This window comes from Dipteris shenzhenensis, chromosome 3 (genome assembly GCF_047967505.1).
Source record: "Dipteris shenzhenensis isolate YYH24624 ecotype China chromosome 3, Dip_SZ_1.0, whole genome shotgun sequence".
NCBI classification, from domain to species: domain Eukaryota; kingdom Viridiplantae; phylum Streptophyta; class Polypodiopsida; order Gleicheniales; family Dipteridaceae; genus Dipteris; species Dipteris shenzhenensis.
The window spans coordinates 44347705-44370449 of NC_141598.1; the positions used below are offsets into that span (position 1 = coordinate 44347705).

The 22745-nt window shown below is 42.4% G+C and overlaps 1 protein-coding gene across 1 annotated transcript; it reads left to right on the forward strand.

The window, feature by feature from the left end:
• The first annotated feature begins 20088 nt into the window (after nt 1–20088).
• Nucleotides 20089–22209, forward strand: LOC147903860 (fructose-bisphosphate aldolase, cytoplasmic isozyme 1-like). The gene is made up of 2 exons (XM_087401706.1): nt 20089–20218; nt 20982–22209. The coding sequence occupies exons 1-2, from the start codon at nt 20191–20193 to the stop codon at nt 22028–22030; spliced, it is 1077 nt and encodes a 358-aa protein (XP_087257832.1). The 5' UTR covers nt 20089–20190; the 3' UTR covers nt 22031–22209.
• Nucleotides 22210–22745: the final 536 nt, after the last annotated feature.

The following is a 22745-nucleotide window of genomic DNA, read 5'->3' on the forward strand; positions in this document are numbered from 1 at the left end:
CAGATTACTTCACTAAGTGGGTAGAAGGGAGAGCCACCGTGAAGTCAGATGCAAGATCCACCACCAAATTCTTATATGAACAAGTTATCACACGGTTTAGATGTCCCTTAGAGCTAGTCAGTGATTGAGGAACTCATTTCCTCAACAAAACGATAGCAATCCTAACTAGTGAATTTATGATCATACATAGGAAGTCAATGCCATACTATCCTAGGGCGAATGGCTTGGCTGAGAGCTCCAATAAAACTTGATGTAAGATCATAATTTGTACAGTAGAGGCCAGTCATACTGACTAGGAGCATAAGCTCATAGTAGTGTTATGGGCCTACTGAACATCCTACAAGGTGGCCACGCACTGTACCCCCTTCAGCCTACTAGCCTTTGGGGTGGAGGCGGTGATGCTGATGGAGTATGTAGAGCCTCCATCTTACCATCAAGGAAAGGCCTACAAAGAACGCATTGGCAGAATAGTTAGTCAACCTTGAAAGGTTAGAAGAGACAAGGTTGTGTGCAGCCTACTCTCTCTGGGTGGAGAAGGCCCGACGCAAAAAGTGGTTCGACTGCAACCTCAAGAACAAAGTCCTAGTAAAGGGAGATTTGGCACTCCTCTATAGTGTTTGCAATACCAAGCGTAAGCTCAAGTATCGAGGTATGGGTCCCTACCACGTAGTGGAGATCACTCCACAAGGGGCGTGCTGAATAGCCACCCTTGATGGAATAAAAATGGATGGCTACCTTAACGGGAGCAAATTAAAAAGATACTACGGACCACTCACAATGTCTACCCTTCATGTCATCCATCGAGGAAAAGAACTCAAGGCCGAGGTAGTCAAGATGAAACGCCAAGCCATCGGAGAAGCCAAAGTATGTAACGCTAAGCTAGACAGTGTAGGCAAATGACACTACTTAAGGCAACGCTTGAATAACAGGAACTAATGGATGAGCTAACAGTAGAACCAGCTAGGTTGCTTGTTCAATTGCAGGGCCTGCGCATGTGCATTAGAGCACTCGTAGATCCGAGAGCAAGCCACAACTTCATCTTCCACGAGGTATGGCAAAAGCTACAGGTACCCCTAAACCTCACCATCGCTTTAGTAAGGGTTATCAATGGCCAACTCATAAGCACCTTGGGTTTTGTGAATTAACGGTTGTTCGCGAGGTAGTAGAAATATGCTTTTATGTTCTCCCTAGAGAAGCCACTGACGAACAGATCATATTGGGAAGGACTTGGTGTTACGTCGTGAACTATCAAATTGATTGGCATGCTCGGAGAGCTTCTCTCACAAATGGTGGTAGAACTGCGGTAGTCTCGTTGTGTGGATTAAATCTGGCTCCTTCACTTCCACCCTCACTGACCCACGACAAAGAAGTTCTATGGGAGGGCGGACTGAAAGCCCCATGCACCTCCAACCCCCTGAAAAGAGTCCAACTTGATGCTGTCACCCATTTCGCTGCCATTGCTGTCCTCCATGTAGGAAATTCGTGAATAGCAAGTACAAGAGGCTATTCTCTGTGCTCAATGCTACTTCAACCGCAATCGATGACCAGAGGGGGTCCAAGCGGCACATAAGTCCCTAATCACTCTAGAGACATCTCTTTCAAAAGCATCCATGCCAAGAAGAAGGACACACCACCATCCGTGCTTTGAACTCCAGGCTCCAATCCACCTCCTCAACCATAGCATCCCCCAAAATCTGGGTCCCTACCAAGCCCTTGGAAGATCGAGGCAAGCAGGTCGTCTGGGTGTTGCCGAAGGTTAAGTTATAGATCGCGAAGGTTCTGAAGGTAGCCACATGGTAGAAAACCAGATAGGCAGAAAGATCAAAGTCATGAGATCAAATAGAGGAGGTGAATACATGTATTCAGCATTCATGAACTTTTGCTAAAGTCACGGCATTCAAAGACAATTCGCTTATGCAGATACTCCTTAGTAGAATTCAAGAGCTGAAAGGAAGAATGGTACTTTAGCAGATAGTGCTAGAGCAATGCTTAGTGAGAAGCATCTTTCGAATCAATATTGGGCAGAAGCAATAGCCACTGTAAACTATTTGCTTAATCGGTTTCCTACCAAACCGATACATGGTATGACACCTTATGAAGCATTCGCTGGACACAAGCCACACATTGGGCATCTCCGCATATTTGGTTGCATAGCATATGCCCACATACATGATGATCATCACAGGAAATTGGATGCGAAGTCATGCAAATGCATCATGGTTGGCTACAGTGAAGAAAGAAAAGCATACAAGTTGTATGATCCCATCAACCGCAAGGTCATTATCTCCACAGATGTAATCTTTGATGAAGAATCAAAATGGAAAACCTCAAATACATAGGAGACAGATGAATCGATTTCACAGTCATCTACAGAAAAAGGTTGATGAAGATGAGCAAGAATTTTAAAAAACACCCCAAGTAGAGCCACAGCAGCTCAAATAGTCTACTAGGGAAAGTAGACCTCTAGCTAGATTGAAATATGCTCAGAAAGGCAAAGCAATTCAGGTTGAAACCACCAACTATGCTCTTATGACTACGATCATGGCTACAAAAAATCCAGTGTCCTTCGAAGATGCAATAGACAAGCCAGAATGAAAAACTGCTATGAAGAATGAAGAAATGGATGCTTTGTATAAGAATAATACTTGGGAATTATGCAACCTTCCACCAGGAAAGAAGGCCATAGCAAACAAATGGGTATACAAAGTGAAGTACAATCCAGATGGCAAAATTCAAAGATACAAATCCAGACTAGTTGCAAAAGGATTTGCATAGCAATAGGGTCAAGATTATGATGAGACTTATGCTCCAGTAGCAAAGATGGATTCCATACAGTTCTTGATATCATTAGCGACACTCATCAAATGGAATGTGTACCACCTCGATGTTAAGAACGCATTTCTCAATGGTTATCTAGACGAGGAAGTCTACATGCAACAACCTGTAGGTTATGTTGAACCAGGAAAGGAGAATAAGGTTTGCCATCTCAAGAAAAGTCTCTATGGCTTAAAGCAAGCACCCAGAAGTTGGTATAGCAAAATTGACAAGTATTTTGTTGATCTGGGATACATGAAGTACAATGCAGATAGCTTCATCAGAAAGTTAAAACAAGATTTATCTACAGAGTTCGACATGAAAGATCTTGGACTTATGCACTATTGTCTTGGAATTGAGTTCTGGAGAGATTCAGATAGCACATTCATGAGTCAGCTCAAGTATGTTGACAGTCTCCTGAAGAAGTTTCATATGGCAGATTGCAAGATTGCAGCCACTCCCATGGAACAGAGTTTGAAACTTACTAAAGATTCAGAAAATCCTACAGTCAATGATAGGTACTACAGGCAACTCATCGGATCTCTTATATATCTGACAATCACACGGCCAGATATTTGTTATGCACTCAGCTCACTAGCACAAATTATGGCAAATCCAAAACAGTCTCACTAGAATGCAGCCAAAAGAGTCTTGAGATACATCAGAGGTACAAGACAGTTTGGGATAGAATACAGAGGAAGTCATCCACGGTTGCATGGATACTATGACTTGTGACTATGCTGGAGATCATGAGACCAGGAGATCCACATAGGGATATGGATTTTTCCTTGGTCAAGGTGCTATATCTTGGTTGTCAAACAAACAGCCAACTGTTTCTTTGTCTTTGACTGAAGCAAAATATAGGGCACTCACTACAGGTGCATGTGAGGCTATATGGCTCAGAGGACTATTGTGAGAAACAGATTACTTTGATGAGTCAAAGCCAACAACAATATACTGTGATAACTAATCGGCTCAAGCATTGGCCAAGAATCCAGTATCTCACTCTAAGACAAAGCACATTGATGTTAGAGAGCACTTCATCAAAGAAAGAGTGTTACTTGGTGACATCACACTGTAGCATTGTGATAGCAAAGACAATGTTGCAAACATCTTTACCAAACCACTCGATAAAGGGCTTTTCGAGAAACACCGAATAGCTCTTGGTTTGACGTAGAGGAAGGAAATTCCTATTAAAGAGGTGTGATAGAATGTAATGTTCAGTCCTTCTTCGATTCCCCAAAATCATCATCTTGAGGGAAGGCCTACTTCATGATGTTGATCTTGAGGGAAGGTGTTAGAGAACACGCTCAACATCCTGTGATCATATGTGCATAGCACTAACCCAATAGAGTGCTATAAAGGAAAGCGTTAGATATCCTAACCCTAACCCTAAATGGGTTTGTATATATTCTACATTTTGAACTAAATCTAGTGTACAGTTAGTCATTTGTGGTGTGCTCTTTAGCTGTGCCCGCTCTCCTCATCTCCACTCTTCTCCTCTCCCCTCTTTATATTTTGTCAGGTTAAAGATACCTTATTCTATCCTAATCAATGTCCATTACTTGACTCAAGGTTGGATTAATTAACATGAGGTAAATTAATATAAGGCCACCTTTTAGGTCAACATAACCTACTCTGGTTAGGCCTAGCCCAAGCTGCCATAATCTCCAATAGACGTAATCTTGTTAGGTTAGTCCATTTATGGCACCTCTACACATAAGAGCCACCCCATTGGCCAATCTTCTCCTTATTTTCAACCTCTCATACCTTGTTGAAATCAAGTCCAATCTGGACCCAATTTCAATAAATACACATCGGTGCAACTTGAATCACATACCACCATTTTGCCTTTTGTGCCCAAGCAATTCAGTTCAAAAACAGCTTCATCAACAATCTAAAAATCCATATCCCTTAGTAATATCTCGTTCCCTAGACTTACAATCTCTTCCTCTGGAAAGCCTTTGTAATTACATCTTGGAACCTGGTAGTCTCACATTTGCTTGGAAATAGATATAAATTATGAATACCTGACCACTTTGATGTCAATTTCAATGCTAATTTTTTATGCTTCTTACTTAGAAAATGTAAATTTCAAAATAATTTTTGAGTTTAATGAATATCAAAATAATTGTCAATAATTTTGGCAAAATAAGCATCAATGTAAACATTAAAAATTTCTTAAAGATTCTTTGGAATAAACCTTTCTTAGCATCAAAAGAGCCATTGATAAAAGCATTAATACAAGGGGTAGAATTCACAAACAAAATTTGTTGTGGAAGATATAATATGGCTCATGTTTATAATATGGGTCATTTGAAAATCTTTGAATGTAATTCACCATTTAGTCCAAGGAAGCATTCGATGATTCTCTATAATTTGTAGCTAAGTCCCGTGCATTTTGTGAATTCAAATGCAAATCTCCCAAGTCATAGTCGTCCAAGAAATCCTCCGATGAGATCAAAGTATCCTCATTTTGAGAAACACATGTAGGAGCTTATTGCATGGAGTGCTCCGCTTCTACATCTTTGAATACATGGCATTTTTGAGGTGCAACTTGAATCACATATCACCACTTATCATCAATGCAATTGAGTTGAAAAACAACCTAAGAGTTAAAAAGAACAATCTGTGATAAGTTCATGGCTCACAAATGCATCCATATGATAGAAATTGCTTACTTGCTCACAATGCATGGGTAGAATGAATGTGTTTGTAAGATTAAATGCAATTGGATATTCATAACACTCATTAATTATGCCTTCTCAATCGAACATATAGCTTTAATGGCTTGGATCCTCATCGACTTTATTTCTTTTATGGATGGCCACTCGTGTTCAAAAGAAATGGATTAGTTAATGCAGGTGGAGAGGGTCCTTTACATGGATAATATTATACTCTCACATAACTTTGAAAATTGACACAATACCTCACAAAAGAAATTATTTTATTGATGGCATTTCTAACATATTCAGTTACACAACCTCATAAAGCAATTGGGGATGAACGCTATAGTCAATATCAACAATTATGAGCCCAACATAAATTCAAATGCAAACAAAAGCTTGAAATAAAATATTGAAGCCTCCAATAGCTTGTGCCAATCATGTGACATGAGACCACTAATGTAGTAAATGAACCTTCAAGGAATGCATGTACCTGTTGGGGTGGTGCTAACACTTTTCACATATTCTCCTATAATTTGGTAAGCACTTATAGTGCCTTTGATAACATCACCTTACCATTTGTTATTGTTGGCCATGAGCTCCTCTTCATTCCCATTTTCTTTAAGTCTTCAATGTCTCTATCCCAATCATATGCTTCCATAAACTTTTAGCCACATTCTTAAACATTTGTAGTGTGTTGTCTCTGCTTCAACGTTTTTCTGCCAATGTGTTGGAACTCGTGTTTGAAGCAACCATTCGCAGATCTATCAGTTCTGATGGACTCAAGAGGCCCTAAAACTTCTGTGTTGCTCATCATTTGCACTTTCGGTGGTGTTTACAAATAGGTCTATTTACAAAAAAGGATTTCGGTCCATGTGTTGGACCCGGTGATTGGGACCACAATTTTCAAAATCATCTGTTCCATTGCACTCTAGAGGCCCAAAAACCCCTACCTACTAGCTCTTGCACAATTCCATGGAGATTTGGAGAAGTTCCATCTCTCTGAGACTTCCAAATCATATGTTTCTCTATCAAAAATCCATTCAAAGGTTAAAACCTTTGATTTTTGGATTATAAGTCAATTGCAAGGGTTGACTTCTTGTTTCACATTCATCGGTTGGGATTTCAGAGTTCCAGCAGAAGAGAGATATTTGCAAATTGTCTTGCTGAGTCCAATTATGCAGTGATGCCCATGTTTTGAGGCTGTGTAGTCTCGACAGTGACTCACGTGTCATGGGGATGTTGAAGAGATGCCAATGGAGCCTCCACTCCAAGCTACTCCTTGCAAGAGCAATGCAAGGCACAAGCTGTCTGCATGTGTCAATCAAGCAGCCTCTGCTTTGTTATTTTTGTTTCCACGAGAGAAGAGGGAAGGGGGAGAGGGAAGAAGAGAGGGGAGAAGGGAGGGAGAACGAGAAAGGGAGAGGAAAGTGAGGGGGGATGGAGTGGCAAACACAAGGGCACTACAATGGAAACAAGGGAACACCCAAAACACTCTTGGAAGAGAAGAGGGAGCTTGTATTCAAACCTGTGCAAAAAACAATGAAGACCAAAGTCAACTCTTTGGCCTTTTATACATGTCACCTTTTGAAGGGAGGGCCAACCCTTTTCCTTTTAGCACTCTCCCTCTCTTTCGATTAAAAGGCTCTTGGGCCCGTAGGGTGCCAAGGCATATTGCTATTCTTTCCATCTCTCCCTAGTAACAAAAATAGTGCTTGTGTTAACCATATAAGAGTGCTTGGGACAAGCCTAGCATTAGGAGGTGTTCCTAACCGGCTCCCAAATACCGCTTGTGTTAGCCTCATGCCTCTAAGCCCTAAGCTATTTGGGGTTCAAACCCCCTGTAGGAGGCTCAAAACCTAGAGTGGTGAGGCTTAACTCCCGCGAGACACTTAACCACAACTTGTAGCTAGAACCTACAACCTGTGAGCTGGAATCTGCAATCTGTAAGCTGGAACCTGCAACTTGTTCCCGTTGCCTGCAATCTTTGACCTTGGGGTATTTGGGGCTCAAACTCCCTGAGCTTGTACTGTACTCCTTCCATGGCTGCTGCAAAACCGTTGAAGTAAATCATGAAGCCTAATCACCTCTAATCACTGATTACCTTGCATTCAGTGACTATTTTGCGTGGATGTTAGCATGCCCCCCTTCCTATTACTGATCTGCCCTCAGGTCAGCCACACTGGAGGAGGTGTGTGGTGAGGATAGTTTGTAGGACTGCACAGCGGTCCAGCTAGCATGGAGTTAGCCGAGTGAGGTACGAGCAATACTTCCAAAAGTGGGTGGCATGCATGTCCTCATACGTGCGGATGTGGTGTCTGGAGATTGTGGATGTGGAGGTAGAGGCGGAGGTCCTAAAATTGCATAGCACCGATGTCAGCGTTGAAGACAATCTGAGTGGTCAGATTTTGGAGGCGATCATCGATGGGGCACCTGGGGAGGTCGTAGAGGAGTAAGAGAAGGAGGTGGTTGAAGTGGACCATTGCCATGACAGCAGGATCAGGTACCAGAGCTGTACATGTCATTGAATGACTTGAGGCAGAAGCAAAATCCCTCCTAAGTCATTTCTTTGGGAAAGTTGTCCTTTGGAAAATTGTAGAACATATTAGGGTCCTTTTGTTGGAGCTCTTGAAATTCTGCCCAAGTCCATCGTTGTTCCATTGGCATGTATAGAGGGTGGATTCGACGATCGATGTCAGTATGGTAGTACCACCAAAATTGCTCCAGCTTTAGGAAGGGAATGCACCAACGAGGTTGTAGGCCAGCTTCTGCATTGGTCCATGGGACTGGAGCATCGGGGGCGAGGTTGTATCCTCCTCTTGTGCACTTTGGATGCGTGCGTTACCAGTCATCAAAAGACTGGGTGATGAATTGTGTGAGGGGGTGCACCTCTAAGATTTCGTAGAGATGGAGGTGGGAGCCCTTGAGTTGGCACTTCCAATGGTGCATAAGTGCACTATCTAGCAGCTCTCGGAATGATTGCAAGTCAGGGCGCCACTAGACATTTTCGGGCGGGGAGGAGGGAGGAGCTTGTGGAGCCTCATCATCTTCAATGGGCATGGGTTCCACTTCTACTGTGCCTATGGCGTTGTATCGTTGGCCGCCTGGACAAAATTGGTTGCTTTGAGTAGCGTGTTGAGAGCTTCTTCAAGGAGGTCGATCGAAGCCATAGAGGAGATGGGCGGGGAGGTCTCGTGGTGTGCAATGATGGTGTTAGAGGTGTTGGAAGAATATTCGGATAGTGTGGGGAGGTTGGGTGGCTTGCTAGGTGGATTGGGCAAGATCCAAAGGAGCTGGTTGTGGCAGGTGGGGCGGTAGAATTAAATATTTCGATGGCTTCTTGGCCTTCCTCCTCAACTAGTCCCTCGAGATAAGCTACATGTATTGTTTCAAAATTGCTCACCAAGGACTCAAGTGAGTCTTGGAGAGCTTGTAGTGCCCGGTTGAAGAGGATTATAATGCCAAGGGGGTTGTAGGTGGTGGACTGGTATGCCGCAAGATGCCCTTGAGATTGGATTGAGGAGGCTGGGTCATAGGTCTGTATCCAATTAATGTCGACTTGTAGACTTTCAGGGGTGTAGACCCACGGGCTGAGTTCCTCGGGCTTTGCGATTTGCATCACATCATCATCCACGGGATAATTAGTGGACTCCGTGATGATGTGGCACCAGGCTTTGAAATTTAGCGAAATGGGATGGGCGGCGAGAGTTTGGAGGTCAGAGGGGCGGAGAAGAGAGAGACTAGAGGGTTGAAGATCTAAGGAAAAATAAGACATGGCGAGAATGGGGCGGCAGTGATCGAGGTTACGGTGGGTCAGAGGATTGTTTGGAGGGTGTTAGGAGGGAGTGGGGATGTGAGATCTAGGTGGAATATAAGGTTTTGTGCACGGAGTGCATCGAAGTGCATTTGGAGTGTCTAGGGGATAGTGAGTGGTGCGAGTGTGTAAGTGGCGAGTTGTGCAAAGACCTCCTTGTACATTCTGAACTCTTGTTGCTCCCAGTCTTCCAACCCTGAGTCTTCTGGTTGACTGGGGGTGCATTGTCGTTCGTTCTGATCTTGAAGGGACACTATTGTTAATGCCCGTTCCTACACCAGGTACTAGAATGTCCACCCACGATGATTTCCTCTTCCACAAAAATTCCCTCAATTACTGCTGGATTGACCACCTTGGTCGTACTACTTCTTGTGGCAGTTTCTTTCATAGTGTCCAAACTTATGACAGTAGTTGCACTGGATGTTTGACATGTTGGTGGATGCATTCCCTCATCCTTGGAATCTTCCTCGGTTGGAATGATTTCCTCTTTGCTGATTCTGATGTTGGAGGATGATACTGATGCTAATTCTGACTTTGCTGATGATGAACTTGTTGTTGATGATGACCACTTCGCTGAAATGATCTACCTCTGCCTCTGCCTCTGCCTCTGCTTCTGTCTAAAGCTATGAATTCTTGATCATTAGAATGACCTTTGTTGCATGAATGGCCTGAGTCCTAAGTTCTTTACCAAGTAAGAGTGACTGAAGTTCTTCTAGTGTTGGAATTTGTTGTTGAATGGCAATACTCTGGACTAGATTCTCGAATCCCTCTCCTAGTCCATTCAGGATGACTTGAACTATTTCTGCTGCATTCATAGTCTCTCCTCTTGTAGCTGCTGCGAGTTGATTGTTGTAGTCTTTGATCCATAGTACGTAAGCATGACTGGTTTCGTTGTTGTTATGGAAACTTTGGTTGATTTGGTTTCTCAGTCTGAGAATGTGTTCTTGGACTTGTAGAGAGCTGCGAACATATCCCATGCTTCTTTTGATGTCTTGATGGTATTGAGCTGTCGCGATATGTCATTTGAAGGTGTTTGCTTAAAAAATCTTTGTAACTATTGCAAGGTATTTATTGGCACCATTATAAAGTTCTTTGAGATTTCATGCCTCTTGACTCTAATGACCTACTATCACATGAGCCTAGATCTTCCCCTTCATAATGTTTTGGAGTCTGATTTTTTGCACATTTTCCTCTTCAATGCATAATTCACAATGTGTGAACTAAAGGGCCACCTCATTTGCACTTTTTGAATGCATGTAAGATCAAAGTCTCAATTTATGTGCACAACCTAAAATTGACCTTTTGTGTTCACACTGTCCAACATCTCTTTGCATGCATTCACACTTTGTAGTTACAAAGTTTCCATTCACATGCCATCTATAAACTGTGAACAAACTTCAATCTACTTCCTTGCTGCAACCACCAATCAGCTTTTATCCTTACCTTTTACCATTACCTCAAGGGTTATGTTGAGAGATCATGCTCAACATCTTGTGATCATATGTGCATAGCACTAACCCAATAGAGTGCTATAAAGGAAAGGGTTAGATGCCCTAACCCTAACCCTAAATGGGTTTGTATATATTCTACATTTTCAACTAAATCTAGTGTACAGTAGTCATTTGTGGTGTGCTCTCTAGATGTGCCCTCTCTCCTCATCTTCACTCTTCTCCTCTCCCCTCTTCATATTTTGTCATGGTATCAGAGCTCCCTTGCCTTTTGCTGAGGCATTGTGATCCGTATGCGAGAGTATGAGAGAGTGTGATAGTTTGATAGATTGAGAGATCAAGTTTTCTCTTCCATGAGAGAAAAATTTTGTTGAGTGATAGATAAATTTTTGTCCATTTGAGAAAAATTTCCGTCCATTTGATTGAGAGATTTCTATTCATTTCATTGAGAGGAATTATGTTCTATTGAGAGAAATTCCTTGTGAGTTGATTGAGAGAAAGAGCGATTAGATTCATTGTGAATTCTCAGAGAGTTAGAAAGGTTCATCCCTATTGAGAAAGAGAGAGGTGTGAGAGTCTAATTCTAAGAGGAGAATTCTTTAGAGGACCTGCAAGCAAGGACTCACACAATTACATCAGCACAAGGCAAGCGAGGCAGCCATGTACAGCAGCGACTAGAACTACTGCAAGCACCAGCCTCTCCATCCATAGACAAGCTCCAACCTTTAGGGCCTCATAAATTAGTCCAGCTGCCTCGACAGAGCAGCCAGCTGCCATCAACAATAGAAGGAAAGGCAGCCTAAAGACTTCTTCTATAGCAGCTTCAACAACTCGACATCCTTCAAAAAAGGCATCTCGACCAGCCCAGATAGCCAGCCGTTGCCACAACCAAGGTGACGGCAAACGAGGCTCTCATCAGCCTAAAAGACAACAACACCTACTAGAAGGGCTCCTCCACAAGCTAGCCCATGCACTCAACGACCCCCGCTCCAAACGCGCAGCCATGAGCACTCAATGATGGGGGACTCCATTTGCAAGGCTCATAGATGTGCAGCTTGACACGGCTCCATCAACCGGGCAGCAGCGACTTCCAACGTCACCTCCACCTCTCCAAACGTAACGCCGAGCACTCCTTCCATCAACGTCTCCCTTCTCCAATGGCACAATAGTCGCCTCTTGCAAGCAGCAGCTGCTCTACTCACAGTCTTCGAGCCCTTCTGCAATGCCATAGCACCCGACGATCGACCTCTCCAATAGAGCAGCAGCCTGCTCCAACAAGGCCACGGTAGCCTCCTATGACCTGCTCACAAGTTGACTCCAAGGCTCTTTCACGGGCGACCTCCATCCCGACACACAGTAGCCCACAATCGAAAACAACGAACAGTCGACCAGTCTCCAATGACCTTCAAGCCTGCACGACTGCAACGACTCTAAGCCTTCACCGCACCAATGCAGACTCCAAACACCATAGCTCTAGCACGGAGCGCCTCCAAGAAGAGCTCAATAACTCCATAGCTAACATGCCTATGACCTTCAATGCTATAGGCTGCTTCCAACGCTCCCACGGATGGGGGCATGGTTTCATGGTAGAGACGGAATCTTACAAAGATTTTGGCATCTTGCAACACGACACTTGGCCTCCTTATCTCCAACCCAAGGTTGGTCGACATGTGTCACCTGGGTTAACACACCTAGGTTTGGTCTACAGTGTGCCACATGGCACCTTATCCTCTCCAACTGCCACATCAGCACACCTTATCCACCACAATCCATGTCACCACCAATTAACACGTGGCAACCGACTACCACATCAGCAATCTAGTCAGTACTGCTACGTCATCTACCACGGTGGCAGCAATGTCATCTGCCACATCATCTGCCATGTCAGTTTGCCACATCAGCTCTACCATATCATCTACCACGTCAATTGCCACATCATCATTACTCACATCATCATCTGCCATGTCATCAACTTGACCTTGGGATAGTCAACCATACCTTGGGTTAGTCAACATGACCATGGTTAGGTCAGCATGACCCTGGGTTAGGTCATCCAGTGCCACCTTAGCTATCCAGTCAGCACTGACCCTTGCAAGCATAGTCCCCTGCCAGGCACACTGTGCACACACTACATGTGACCACTCCTGCCACCTAAGCACAAGGCTCCACAGGCACAGTCCTTGCTAGGCACAGTCACTGCATGTGACCCCCTGACTGCCACATCGTCATTGAGCACATTTGAACTCCTTTTGCCCCTCCACCTAGATCAAGTCGTATCTCTTGATCCAGGAAGAATTTGAGGGTGCTACAAAAAGGTGAAACGATCGATTTTTTGTGCTCTATGTGCTCGTCACATCACACACACATTTTGGCGCAAGTATCACTCACTTTTGAGCCTCGCTAACAAATCCACTTTCTAAATGCACATCAGCCTCTACATCGATGCATCTGACCCAGCATATAAAAAGAACCAAATAAAAGAAATTATTTGATGTTCTTTCATTAATCGATGGTTGGTATAGATCTAGATCAGAGTAGACTAGATCGCCATAGAGGGGATGCTTTGAATTTCCCTAAGTTGCTATAAGCCATGCCCAAAATTCCCGACTAGTTCCTACTCAGAGTCAGTCCCTATGCTCACATACGGTTTTACATCATCACATTACCTGAAACCTGACGTTCATCAGTTTACTGAGCAGACTTCAGAGTGTTCAGAGGCATTGCCAATTGATCAGTGGGCAGATAGCACATGATTTGATTTCACACACACATGCCATCATTGTAAAGCCTATTTGGCTATTTCGCGGCATCATTTCAACCTTGTAAAGCCTCTTGGCTATTCCCGACATCATTTGCCACAAGCTTTGTAATTCAGATCGGATTATATATTGCAGTTCTACCTTCATCTCGTGATAGTTCAAATTTCACTTGCCACAGTCAGTGTTTTGCAATTGATTTAGACAGTGATTTTCACGACACTTTGAGTACATTTCTTGCACCATGTCTACGACTAGCAACCTCAATATGGAGGCATTTGCTAAGCTAGATAACTCCAATTATGGCACATGGAAATATCAAATGGAGACCATTCTTATACTTCAGGACAAATGGGAGTATGTCGATGGATCTACACCTAGACCATTGGACGATCTAGCGAGTAGTAGCTCTACTCCACCTGTTGTCACAGCACCAGCAGTAGCGAGATCTACAGTGGGATCACCAGCTACACAAATAGTTTTTGCACCTGTAGCAGATCCTGCCATTGCCCGAGCTCGCAAAATGGGATAAGAAAGATAAGTATTAATATCATCTGATCAAGCACTTTAGAATTTAGACCACATAAATGTTTGAGATTTATCTCTATATGTGCCTCAAGTGAAGGCTTTAATGGCCTAGAAGTCTACCTCTTAAGTATGACTACCGATGTAGATGAGGTTATTGAGGTTGCAGATCGATGGCACATATAACATGCCTTTATGGCCTTTAGAAAGCACATTGCACTAGTCAAAAAGATCTTTTGGCTCAAAGTATTGAGCACTTTGTTGTTTTGTAATCATGAGATGAGATTGGAGTCCACGACACTTGCAAACATTGTGTGTTGGACATGCATGATAAAAATGGCCAATATAAAAATATCAACAAAATCTCATGGGAATTTAGATGAGGCACACTATTGAATATGAATTGGGGTGTTCGAGAAGTGATCTACCCTCAAAGACTCTAAGGGCAAACATGGCTACACATGGGGCTCGTGACTTGTTATGATTATTACTTAGAAGTTTGCTAGGAGGCACACATGCCCCCAATGAAGAGGAAGGGTAGAAAAAGCTACTTGTTAAAGGTTATAAGGGTCTAAAAAAAGAGACAATAAGGTCTTATAGGATCCAAGGCCATGATCCAAGAAAGGTATAGAGATAAATACCAATAAGCTTACTTACACCAAATTGCAACTAGAATGGGGAATAGGCTCTTGAGTCTTAGTATCGATATTAAGCTACAATAAATATAAAAGACTTCTCCTAGAAGAACTTATAAAGCACCCTTGATTGGATACAATATCTTAAACCAATAAATATAAAAGACTTATCCTAGAAGAACTTATAAAGCACCCTTGATTGGGTATAATGTCTTGAACCAATCTCATCTATGTAACATGTGTTGTGAAACCATCCAAATGTCATGGTCAGTAGATGTGCCTTTGGAAAATGATGTGTTTAGATTGAGATGTGTGACCGATGTCCTTCCCCTCATAGACGGAGACATACAGCCAATGTCGTTCTCCACATAGATGGATGTCAGCATAGTACATACTTTGAATGCTTTCATCAAATGCATCACCTAGGCAAAGACAGCGTTCTTGAGGCATTCTGTCATATATCAATAGCTTTGGCATACATCTCATGATAGGCATCTTTCTTTGCTTGTGTGGTGGTTCAATCACTCTTGTGTCCCATGCTTAAGCAAGATCTTTGCTTTATTTTGCATTATGGCAAGGACTAAGGGGGCCTCTACATTTGCATGGTTTAAGACAAAAGCTTGGATTTGGGAATCGTTTGGTCAATGATAAAGATGTCTAGGCTGAAAATTGCATTATGTTCAATCGAATATGTTCCGTGGGATAGTAGGAGTCGGGTTCCATGTGGTGAATTAGTCATCATTGCACATATTTTGGGATTGTGTTTATTTTAGGAGGATGTGAAGTTATCACATCGACATGAATGAACTAAAAGCCCCACGGGCATGTTCGTGCCACATGGGCAAGTGCAGCGCACCCGTCCCGCCATATGTACCAATGGCCTTCCATTGATATGCCAAGTGGGCAAGTGCAACGCACTTGTCCCGTCATATGTACCAATGGCCTTCCATCAATGAACCAAAGGCATGTTCCTGCCATACGTGCATGTGCAGCATCCCGTGATGCCATATCTTCCAGATTTTAGAGTTTTGAAACTCTCAAAAGGTGTTTATTAATACCGTTATGATATCTTGAAGAGTTTAGAGGACTTTTATGGTAAATTAATGTCATGCATGGGCCATACAGACATACATGCATGCATGCATGCATGCATGCATGCATACATACATACATATACATACATACATACATACATACACATTTAAATTATTTTAATTAATTGAAATTGTTAATATGTTAAAGAAAAAATTAGGTCTTCGTCTCTATAACATATTACATTAAATTTTACAATTTTCATTTTTTGCACTTCCAAAAACTTACAAAATTATCTTACTTCTTGTTTTAGTTTTAATTTGTTTCTTTAAGAGTGGGATTTTTTTAAAATTACATCTTAAAATACTCCAAAATATGTATGCAAATGATTTTGGAGAGTACACTTTCCAAAAGTACTTACAAAAATGATTGGATAGTGCATAGTCCAAAATGAATGAAATGTGTGTTCCTGGGTTTATTCAAATCTTCACATCGTATGCACACACATACACACACATTAAAAACTAAGAGTATGTGGTGATGGCAGCAATTGGACCAAAGCTTGTAAACCGACCTTGGGTCGATTTCAAATTTGTGAACATGGTATCTTCGTACATGACACACACACAAATTTGTAGACCCAAGGTCGATTTGCATTGACTAGAATTTGTCTTTTTTTATGTATTCAAATCAACCTAAGGTAGATTTCCAATGATGTAAAGAGAAATGAGGAAGGCACACATCCCCCACATCCTGACGTAAACACACACAAACACACACACATGCCATGTATTGCAAATTGAACTTGGATCAATTTCAAACATTAAAGGATGTGGTGATGAGAATAATGGATTGCACACAATATGTGTATGTGCGCACGCGCACACACACACAACACACACACGCACACATAAGAGCTCTAATACCATATTAGAGTAAAGCTCACTTTCTACCCACACAGTAAAGAGGAAGAGGTAGAAAGAGGATGAGATGCACATGATACAATATCAATTGAAACCTAAATTAGGCCATAAAGACTATTTGTACATGACCAAGTCCATGGAGCATTCCCTATAAGTCCTAACATGGACTCAAAGTATACACAGATGTCCTATTGTATGCACATAATTGGATGACCATGCCAATGACCCATATTGAATAGAAAACTTTATTCAAACAAAATTCTCACTTTTAGACTTTGTGTCTACCATTTTAAAAGACACACATGCACATGCACATGCTCTTCAAAGATACAAAAGCATGGTAATGTGTATTCAATCGCTCTATCAATAAATAGTTCTTATTTGAATATATACGGTCATCTTGCTCCTTATATGAATAAGCTCATCCCAAAGCATTCTTAACTGTGCAAAGCATCGGGCAACGCTTCCTCTAGCATTGATGATCTTACAAAACGTTTGAAAAAACTTTATTTGAACGGGTTGTTGACCTTGTTTGTTGCTTCCATATTCTAAGAAGGTTATGGAGGGAAAAAAGTGGACCATCACGATGGAAAATGAAGCACACTTCAAACAATATGACATAGAAAAGACAAAGGCGTTTGAAGATGTTCACTACAAAAATACAAACATTATAACTTGCCTCTTACCATTTTTCCCACTTTAAAATTATGAAGGTTTGCTACAACTTTTAATTTGCCTAATTGCAAACACAGGTGAACATCAAACATCAAGATTTTACTTATTGTTAAGGATCTTGGAAAGCAGAAGCCCAAACAACTTGAAAGGCCAACATATTGTAGCATTCCTTTGCAATGCAACATCATCTAGACTCATATTCAATGAAACATTATCACACATTTCAATGTGGTTCAAAGTTGCATGCAAAGTTGTTGTTTCCAATGGTGAAAAACTAAGAACAATCTTTGAGATTGGGACTAACACTTACAAGGACTGCCATGAAATATTGTTGAACAAGGCGAAAACCCCACCGACCATCTCTTCGACAACAACATCAAAATACAGAAATGCTCACCAAAGTGAGGCTTCACGATGAGGGCATTATGAAGCTCTTGTTTGTAATGATGCTATAGGAAACTCATCACTATTCAAATTCTAAAACAATGAGTAGTATTATTAAAATCTTAAAACTATAAGAGTAGTAATGACGCTATAGGAAATTCATCACTACTAAAATCCTAAATCTATAAGTGTAGTATTATTAGGAGGTGTCAAGTGTTAGAGTTGACCTCATCTTGATTTTCTCCCTCTATGAGTGAAATTCTACATCTAGGCATGCATGTGTGTGGTGTGTGTGTGCATGAGAGAGAGAGAGAGAGAGAGAGAGAGAGAGAGAGAGAGAGGGAAGAAGAAGAAGAAGAAGAAGAAGAAGAAGAAGAGTTTTTAAACGTCAGGCCACAAGGTAGGGCCCCCACTGGGTCATCGGACCTACGAGAGAGAGAGAGAGAGAGAGAGAGAGAGAGAGAGAGAGAGAGAGAGAGAGAGAGAGAGAGATGGCATTTCATGATTGTTCTTATTTTCACCTGAAACCATTCATGGTCAACATATGCAAGGAGAAAAGGACATGTAGAACCATTCACAAATGGCTTTAGGAAAAAGCATCAAAAGAATAATTGGTAGTCTAGAAATGTTAAGGTGCAAGAGTCAAGCTTGATATTCAAGGAATCATGATGAATTAGGAATAGACGAGCTTCATTAAGAGTAATTAGGAATAGATGAACTTGGTTATGAAAAGTAAGAATCAAAGGTAAGAAAACATGAATTCAATATCTTACCTTGAACTAATGGAAGTGGAACTCCAATAAGAAAAGTCATAGACCTTTGAAGGGCCATTGAAAAGGACAATTTATATTGCCATGGTTCATGGATCTACTTGTAGAAAGTACTAGCTACTATTGATGGTGCCTTCAAAGGCTTCTTGCATTACTTCAAATAATATAAGTGTTTCTTAATATATTTCTTTTAAGGACATGTGATAGTAGATCAATATAAAGAAGGGATTTATTCTGTAGTCATAAAGCACACTTGGTGGTATGGAGTTGGAAATCTACTTTACCTATCTCTACGAATTAAGATCATCACCCTTTGGTGTGGTCTAGGTTGAAAGGCTCATGTGGAATGTTCTTTGGAATATTTCTCGCAATGGAGGAAAATTGAATGGAGACGGAAAATGGAAAAAGCAAAGAGATGATGCCTTGCTATAGCAATGAATACGGAAAATGGAAAAAGCAAAGAGATGATGCCTTGCTATAGCAATGAATGAAGATATGGATCAAGCCTTGGGCTTGACCAATTCCACCTTTAGAGAATATTCTTTGAAATATTTTAGGTAAGGGATGGTGTATGAGTGGTGGAGGAAACATGGAATACGCCATGACAATGAAAGAGAGAGGGTATTGAATGAAAGGGGAAACATCAAATATGTTGAGGATGTGATTGCAAATTGTGAAAAGGATGATCATTTGTTTAGGTTTGAAGCATATTCCAAATGAATAAGTGGAGCTCCACCACGAATTTTCAATGTCATGGTTGTTAGCAGATTTTTTTGTCATTATGAATTGGAGGATAAGGTGGGAGCTTGAAGAGAGCCAAACTTTGTTAAAGTTGAGAAAGAAACGGAGAGGGGCAATAGGTGAGCGGTATCTCATCATGGATAATCCATAAGGACATGGCAATAGTATTGTGTGCAACGCGCGTGAGATAGCGAGGTGGAGTGACAGAAGAGAAAGGGTGATCAAAGATTAGGAATATCCCCTTGGGTTGGCTAGAGTGAGACGAGTATGATGTACAAAGAGACAACGTGCGATTGCTAGCAAGCAAGCATGCTGAAAGCTAGGGGTGAGAAAAAGAGGGGAACAAGTGAGTGTTTCCCATGAAAAAGGGTGACGATTTGTCAGGTTGCAAGCATGTACAATGGGGTAGCCTATAAACACCCTGAGCATAACCTTCGTAGTTCCTCATAGATCCCATCTCTTGTTTCACAACCCTCAAAGCTTTACGCTCCCCCGCTATCCTACATTTTATAATAAAGAGTAATCTCCTAACAACAACAAGCTCACAGATCATCAACAGGCGAGATTGCCCGCCCACGTCTAGCCCACAACACCGAATGCGGGCAGTAAGACAGTTATTGTGGGGACTCGTGAGATCCGTGTGAGATATGTACACGTGGGATGGAGATAATCCTGGGCCCTTTTAAAAAATCGGGGGGGGATCATATGATCCGCAGGGACACGTGGCGAGTGGAGGGAGAGCGATGGGGAGGAGGTGGAAGGATCGACGGCGGGAGGAGGAGGGGGAGGGGGCCGTTGGGGATGGGAGCCACGTAAAGGGGAGGGGGAGGATCGGACGGCGGAGGAGGGGGGATGCCGAAGCAAGGGGCATGTTTGCTGGGAAGAGATAAATGAAGAGCAGAAGCTCTTCTCTCTCACAGTGTTCTGTGTTGTGAGTGTGTGTTCTGTTTGGTCTCTTTGTCAATTTAGGGTTTACAGTATCTTGAGGAGCTTCTCTCGCTGTCTCCATGGCCTCCTTCGTCGGTAAATACGCAGGTAATTTGGCTTTTCGTCTTTCTCTTTCCTTTTAGACTCTTTTTCCTCCTTTGAATCTGCCTTATTGCCTTCTATATCAGCCTATCTTTGCTAAAATTGCGTCTCTAACTCATTCCTAATTTTATCGTTTTGGTCTGCATGCCTGTCTACCGAGTAGTGGAAGAGATCTTGTCCACGGCTACAATTCTCTGCTCTTGATTTTGAAAGTAGATCGGCTCAATTCTCTCCTCGAAGATGTATGCCAGGATTGCTTTGTTTGCCTTGCTAGGCTGATCCTGCTGCGAATGGAAAAGTTTCTGCTCAGCTTAGTCGATGATTGACGTCTCTTTGCCAGCGTCTCGAAAGAGTCTACTCCGTAGCTGATGCTTGTGAACTTCTTGTATGCTCTGCTTGTGGGTGTTAGCTCTTCGGATTGTCAATCTAACTTTCGTCTCAAGTCTGGCAACGTCGTTGTGATAAAGGCTTGTCTTAGAAATTCTGTGGCCGCTTTCCCTTTCCCTCCTACGTTATGCCGGATTTCTGAAAGGTCGCTAGTCAACTTTGCGAGAATAGTGCTCTAAAATGTCAAACAGGAATTCGTAGTGGTTGACGGAGATAAGTAATCATCAGTCTTCGATATGTGTGGTAAAGTCTCTTGTACCTTAAATTTTGTCAAAGCGATCTTTTTTTAATGATTGGCTCGGGTTTGAGCTTGGCTTTGATTCTTGCAGTATCTCTTTCTTATGTTACCGTGCACATTGATTTGTTTCTTTGTGGTGCCCAGATGAGCTTATCGCCACAGCCAAGTACATTGCCACTCCTGGGAAGGGAATTTTGGCAGCAGATGAAAGCACAGGAACCATTGGCAAGCGACTTGCGAGCATCAACGTTGAGAATGTAGAGTCGAACAGGCAGGCGCTTCGGGAGTTGCTTTTTACTGCCCCTGGTGCCTTGCAGTATTTAAGTGGTGTCATATTGTTCGAGGAAACTCTTTACCAAAAGACTACCAGTGGCAAACCTTTCGTGGAGGTGCTCAAGGAGGGTGGTGTGGTCCCTGGGATTAAGGTTGACAAGGGCACTGTGGATCTGGCAGGGACGAATGGAGAGACTACTACCCAAGGTTTGGATGGGCTGGCCCAACGATGCCAGCAGTATTACAATGCTGGTGCACGCTTTGCCAAGTGGAGGGCTGTTCTTAAGATTGGTCCGACAGAGCCATCGCCCCTTGCTATTCTGGAAAATGCCAATGGTCTTGCCCGCTATGCTATCATCTGTCAAGAAAATGGTTTGGTACCTATTGTTGAGCCAGAAATTCTAGTGGATGGACCTCACGATATAAAGAAGTGTGCAGCGGTTACAGAAATCGTCCTTGCTGCCGTTTATAAGGCATTAAGTGATCATCATGTCCTCTTGGAGGGTACTCTTCTGAAGCCCAACATGGTAACACCTGGGTCAGATGCCCCGAAAGTAAGCGCCGAAGAAATTGGTAAGTATACTGTACAGGCCCTTCAAAGAACTGTACCTGTAGCAGTTCCAGGTATCATGTTTCTCTCTGGTGGACAGAGCGAGGAAGAAGCAACTCGGAATCTGAATGCTATGAACCAGTTGGACACCATCAAGCCATGGACACTGTCTTTCTCATTTGGGCGTGCCTTGCAACAGAGCACATTGAAAACTTGGGCTGGGAAGAAGGAAAGTATTCCTGCGGCACAGCAGGCTCTTCTTACTAGATGCAAAGCTAATTCTGATGCTGTTCTGGGCAAGTATGCTGGTGATGCTGGAAAGGGGGTTGGCACTGGAGAGTCCCTTCATGTCAAGGACTATAAGTACTAGTGGAAAGCATTAAGGAGTTGCCACCGAGTCCCAGGCTAGGTTGAACATTGTGTCTGGGATTGATGCATGCTGAACACAAGTTTTGTAAGTTTGTTTCTTGTTAGTCAGAGAGAGAAAATGCCATGATCATGTTGTGGCAGCCTTGAATAAATGTCGAGGAGTGATCAACTTTGAAATAACATTAGGACTGGTGAGAACACATGAACGAATGCATGTTATAAATTCTAGCTCTCTTATTTAAGAGAATGGATATGATGCTGCTATCATAGTAGAGCACATGCAAAATTGATGCCTAAATGTATAACTACATGTGCCTCTACAGCTCATTCAAGTCAATTTTACTTGCCATGACACCCTCTGCATGCCCTGTCTATTTCTGTTCTGCATAGTCTCGAATTTCTTGTCTTTTGGAAGTGGTATTGAAAGAAGCTGGTTTTGCTTTGGTGTGAGGGTTGAGTAAAGTTCCCTATCCGGGGTTGTTATTGAGGGAACAGAACCCCCCAATGAAAAATCAGCCTTATTTGGAGACCCTTAAATAATGCAGTTTCTGCCTAAAGCATGAATTTTCTTTACTTTTCTCAATGAGATAGCTGGATCTCTAGGTTGAGAATCCTTTAATGGGACATTTTTCAGGCACTGATATATATTTGCCAATTTCTGGGGAAGTGTATAGTGTTGTGCTAGTAATGTGTTTGCCACAAATGGACTGTTTTGC